Raw genomic sequence first — 6000 nt, forward strand, 5'->3', positions numbered from 1 at the left:
TTAAATCAAACTAAGGAAAATATCATAAAACTTAGCTGTACACGGTGTTCTTTTGTTTCTAAAATCAATGAAATATTTGTTATTATGTTTACTTAATGGTAAGTGTGAAAATGTAAAGACAATGGACTGAACTAAATAAAAGAACTGGTTTCTATACTATGTTGTTCGTTGAAGTTTTTTTTAGAGTAAAATCATAGATGCGATGAAATATATACCGAATTACTATTATTTTTTTATTGTTCTTCTATGTTTTGATAATAATTAGTTTTGTCTATCATCTTAAATGCTCAATTTCATTTGTAAATTAAATAATATGTATCAAATCAAATCAATTTATTGACACAAATGATGTACTAAAGATATAAAACAAATGTGTTAAGGGTGTGGATAGGCTTTGGGGCAGAGCTGAATAGCAAAAACACTGTTGCGCAAGAAATCACAAACTGAATCATGGCTGGTAACAGAGCATGCTAACCTCAAATCCAATCTGATGACCCCAAAGACAAAGATGAAGCTATACAAAACTCTCATTAGGCCTGTTGTTACGTACAGTGCAGAAACCTGGTCCCTTTCCGCATTGAGCACAAAGGCCTAGGGTTGACTTTTGTTTGTAAAAGCGTTGGCGGATGTGTATATTTTATACAACAGATGTAAAGATCAAAATGTTTCTAATTCAGGTCCTCTTCCCGTTGCAAAGCACGGGTACAAAAGCTAGTATGATATAAGTTAATCTTTTTACCTGAATGATTCATTTTAGTGCATTCATCCGCTAGACACTCAAATTTACACGATAACTCGAGCGATTGTTCCATGATGAATATGTATAGGCTGGATAAACTTGAATAGTTTGCTAAAGCAAGATTGGGTAATGTGAACAGGGTGTTTATGTTTAAAAATTGTTTTTTTGAATTTTTACTTAATAAAAAAACAGAAATACCAAATTGCCATTTGCAGGCATTGTGTGGATCTTAAAAAAATAACTCAGTACGGTATACAAAATTTCAAATTTGGTAAATATATTTATGTATGAGTAAGTTATTTGTTAAGTCTTATATTAATCAAACAGGGGAAAAATTTGACATGTTTAGGGAAATAATACAGTAATAAATTAATCAAGCAAATGGTAATTCGTAATTCTCACTAGGTTTGCTGCGGGCTGCGGTTGGGTTATTGCCATAACTTAGGCTACCATTATATAGTTGATTAGGATCCAAGGTGTAATTTTTTACCAAATGTAGGCCTAACTCCTTTCAGATTGGAAAAACAAAAATGAAATAAACCAGTAATTTACAAGATCCTCTTACCAGTGACTAATTAAGAATTACAGGTTTATCACGTTCGCTACAGTACCTACTGAACTGACATATTAAAAAGCTGGTTTCAACTATACAGTAGTTGACAATTAGTTAACAAATCAGTTAAGTATGAGTAAAGTAAAGTCAGGATCTTCTTGGCAGAAAATGATTCCATAGCTGTACATGATCATTGGGCTTTTGTAGAACCTTGATAACAAGTCTATCATAAGGATTAAGAATAAGACTTGTTATGAAGGTTGACTTCTGACAAGGTGTGTAATAAAATATGATTAGTTACGATAGAAACTCAATGAGATTTTAAAACGACACTTTTTATCAAGGGTGACTTGCTATCGCAGGTCTTCTTATCGAAGGTTCCAATGTAAGTTTTTTATAGGTAAATAATTTGTATGAAAATAACAAAATATAACAATGCTGATTCATGACAAAATCTCCAACATTAAAGACAGAATTTGCCTTTATAACAGATTCTTAAAAAAACTAAGATATAGGTTTAAATCCTATGTCTTCGGAATTAGTTCTAACATTATCCACATGTGACCATTTCAGTTTGGGATATCAATTCCATGATTATGTCTATCGCCACTATTAACATGTACAGTCATAGCCTCTAAAAATACAAGGCCGCGTCAAGACAAAAGTGGTAACGACGCATCCTTGGCAAACCAAAACAGCGGTTGCACCAATTCATAACGGATTGTCTGACCAATTTTTATGTTTAAACGTTTTTTATCATCGTTGTTAACAATGCAATAGGCCAGCTGGTGTGACGTTGCCACACACCAACGTCACAGCCTTGTATCATAAGAGGCTACAGTGTGGTACAGTAAAATGCACATAGGCTACAGTTAAGTACCGGTAAGCATAAGTAACAACAACAAAAACTAAACACTGATTGTGCAACAACAAAAACTAAACACTGATTGTGCAACAACAAAAACTAAACACTGATTGTGCAACAACAAAAACTAAACACTGATTGTGAAGTTTAAAAAACAAATATTTTACAAAACTAGCTAAGTTTTCAGTATCAAATTCATTTAACAAGTGTCTTATGATAAAAAGGTTACTAAATAACATCTTGATCTGCATTGTACGTCTTATTAAATTTATGGAAGGTAAATAAAAGATACGTCTTATAACACTTAAAACATATATTTATATATATTTAAAAACAGTATAAGATAAGCGTAAATATATGTTTTAAGTGTTATAAGACGTATCTTTTATTTACCTTTCGTAAAAACGTTACCTACCTAAATGGTTTTTGGTAATTAACATACAGTATATCTTGGAACATTGGATCAATGAGAACAATATACTGGATATCCAGTTTTACAATTTGCATTTACTTACAAAATTATGCAGAGCTAATAAATAATATGTTACATTTGTACGGTATATGATTAAAAATTGAACACATAAATTAAGCTGTTTGTACACAGTAAACAGTTGAATCCTGACGAAGTCAGTTATAAACATTGATTACATTAATTTAATCCACTTACCCTGTGTGATACATTTACATCTTGATGTAGCAGAAATTGACATGTGTATTAAATTAAACAACATTAAGTGATTTACAAAATCTTGTGCACTTGCTTTGAAAGCACTTCAAAGATCAAAGTGTGATCAAATTTAGTTGACTTTAGTGAAAAAGGATAACTGAGATAAACCTAAGCAAGGAAATATGTGATATTTGATCGGATTGACACATCTAAAACATTTTTTTCTTAACTGCAGTGTAACGCTCCATGTATGTATCATATCCTTCTAAATTTGTGAAACTCTTCATTTCAAATAGATTTCCTTCAAGAGTTAACAGTGATACTTTGGAGTCTGTTAGCAAACGGCCAGGTATAGCTGTTAGCTGAAGGCAATTTTCTTCTAGTCGCAATGTTTTCAGGCGAGGGCAGTCGGCAATGTCACTAGCAAGAAAAGAAACACGGTTCTGATTTAGGTTTACTTCTGTGGCTCGAAGTGTACTCACATCACTAGGAACACTTTCAATTAAATTGTTTGAAACGTCGAGAACATCTAGATGTTTTAGACCACAAAATAGTACTGGGAAATCCTTTAGTTGGTTACCAGACAGATTCACATGTTTTAGGTTTACTAATAAGGAGAGGGATTTTGGTAAATTATTTAGCCTATTTCCTGCAAAGGATAAAGTTTCAAGTTTCACCATCATTCCAACTTCTTCAGGTAGTGTTGTTAGCTTGTTGTTATTACAAGTGATCAATTTCAGAGATGAAAAACTCCCTATTTCTTCTGGTAAAAATGTGAGAGAATTATCTGATAAATCCAAAGTTCTGAGTACAGGACTTAGGCTAATTAATTTCTTTGGAAATTCTGAGAGCTTACTTTTGGACAGATTTAAAACACCTGTTTTTTCAGCAGTTTCGTAATGGCGTTTCAAAGCTGTATTTCCCATTGTACCTATTCTTGAATCAAAATTACAAATCTAAGATGTGTTAACTAAGTAGCATTAAGTTATCTGTTTCTTCTTTTCAATAGTATTAGGATGAAGAACTTTCTTCTCAAACTCAATAAGAGTGACATATCACAATAGCCTACAAGCTTTAAGTTAGCACAATTCGACAGCTATTGTTCACTGATGATGCCTCTGTTGAACCTCTATCTCATTTTAACCATTCATTAGAGTACAATTTAAGCATAATGCTTGTATCACGAATCAAGAGTGTAGGCCTATTCCATTATCTCCTGAATTCAACTTTTTATTAACAGTTTACACAATCACAGGGGACACATTGCAGCACATTTATTCGAATCATCAATCGGACATCTTAGCATGAACATCTTCATTAATTTGTTATCTCACTCTACATATTATTATTATTACAGTAGTCGTCATCCATAACAATAAATTATTAACAAACTTCAATTAAGATTGAACACCTTTACACAATCACTTCTTTCATGACTGACAGCAGCAGACAACAGTGACAACACAGAGAAGAGCAGACGGCCATTACACTTAAGCTTTTTTTTTTAACTAAAACATAATACAGTCAGACATTACAGCGGTAGCGGGAGAAATATAAAATTTCATCTATCTCATACTATATGTGAGTTCATAGTGGTTCATATCACAAGCTAGTTATTACCATAGACTAAGCAACACAAGGCTAGACAAGAAAGAAATTACTTTCTATTTGTTCATTTTCTATTTCAACGTATCAAGTCAACTAGAGTTCTGGTTGTTTCAAATATTTTACAATATAGCCATCCTGAGTTTTAGTACTTATTGGGTTTGTTTAATGTAAAAATGGTGATGTACGTTGCAATAAACAAAACAAATAATATAATTTATATTACTAACAACGTTTTTAACGGCACGGTGGGGTGGCGTGGTGGCACCTAGCCGGAAGCGTGCACGAACGACAACCCACAAATTCGGATAAATGTGTGGTGGCAGATTGTCACAGTGGCACCTATCCAGGAGCAAGGAGGCGAGCTGATCTAGTGGTTAGAGCGGGTTAGAGGTTAGAGGCTGAAGAGCCCCTGAGATCTTGGGTTCAAATCCCACTAAATCGCCAATGTATTTTATCTCATTTTAAATACCACAACACCTAGGTCTAACCTGAAGTAATGTGAAAAATAATCCCATACTCGTACCTAGCGTCTTAGGGGAAAACAACCTATCCATGAGTGTGCAATGTGGAGAGTTATCGTATCAGATCGGAACGACAAAGTGGCGGTTTGTTGTGGTAGCACCTCGACGGGGACCCTGAAATAGTATATTTCGTACCTAGGGCCGAAAATGAGGTTTTGCCGGCTCGAGATAGTTTTTAAGTTCGAGACGAAGTCGAGAACTTAAATCGATCGAGAGCCGCAAAACCATTTCGGTCCGTGGTACGAACGCTATTTTTCACCACACTATACCCTATTACCACTATTCACCACAATAATAATTCACACTGATAGTCAACACAACTACAACTTTAAGGTTATGTGAAGAAATAATTTGAGGAATCAGCAAAAATAAAAATATATAGTTGCTAGGCAACGGTGACAATAACACAATTCTATTGAAATGCTATGGATTTTGATTATGTATTTAAAATGCATTCATGTTTTAAGTAAGTAAGCGGACAGCTGATTTTGCGGCCCCGGCCTGTAAAAACCTGCTCGGTCCCCAAATTATGGACAGCTGGCATCGCCAGCAAAACGTAACTTTCGGCCACCAATTAACGTATGTAATACAGCCAAAAACATGATAGTGTGGTGAAAAGGTTTTTTCACCACACTATGATGTTTTTGGCTGTATTACATACGTTAATTGGTGGCTGAAAGTTGCGTTTTGCTGGCCATGCCAGCTGTCATCGTAATTTGGGGACCGAGCAGGTTTTTACAGGCCGGGGCCGCAAAATCAGCTGCCCGCTTACATGAATGCATTTTAAATACACAATCAAAATCCATAGCATTGCAATTAGAATTGTGTTATTGTCACCGTTGCCTAGCAACTATTTATTTTTATTTTTGCTGATTCCTCAAATTATTACTTCACATAACCTTAAAGTTGTGTTGACTATCAGTGTGCATTATTATAGTGGTGAATAGGGGTAATAGGGTATAGTGTGGTGAAAAATAGCGTTCGTACCACGGACCGAAATGGTTTTACAGCTCTCGATCGATTTAAGTTCTCGACTTCGTCTCGAAC

General features: G+C 34.4%; 1 protein-coding gene across 1 annotated transcript; it reads right to left on the reverse strand.

Annotated features, from left to right (window-relative positions):
- Positions 1 to 2644: 2644 nt before the first annotated feature.
- On the reverse strand, positions 2645 to 4290 carry LOC128991973 (leucine-rich repeat-containing protein 57). The gene has a single exon (XM_054415287.1). It carries the CDS (start codon positions 3748 to 3750, stop codon positions 3034 to 3036), a length of 717 nt encoding a protein of 238 aa, XP_054271262.1. The 5' UTR covers positions 3751 to 4290; the 3' UTR covers positions 2645 to 3033.
- Between the last annotated feature and the right edge of the window lie 1710 nt (positions 4291 to 6000).

This window comes from Macrosteles quadrilineatus, unplaced genomic scaffold, assembly GCF_028750875.1.
Source record: "Macrosteles quadrilineatus isolate MER2022 unplaced genomic scaffold, UCM_ALF_1.0 Scaffold_4__1_contigs__length_99947679, whole genome shotgun sequence".
NCBI classification, from domain to species: Eukaryota; Metazoa; Arthropoda; class Insecta; order Hemiptera; family Cicadellidae; genus Macrosteles; species Macrosteles quadrilineatus.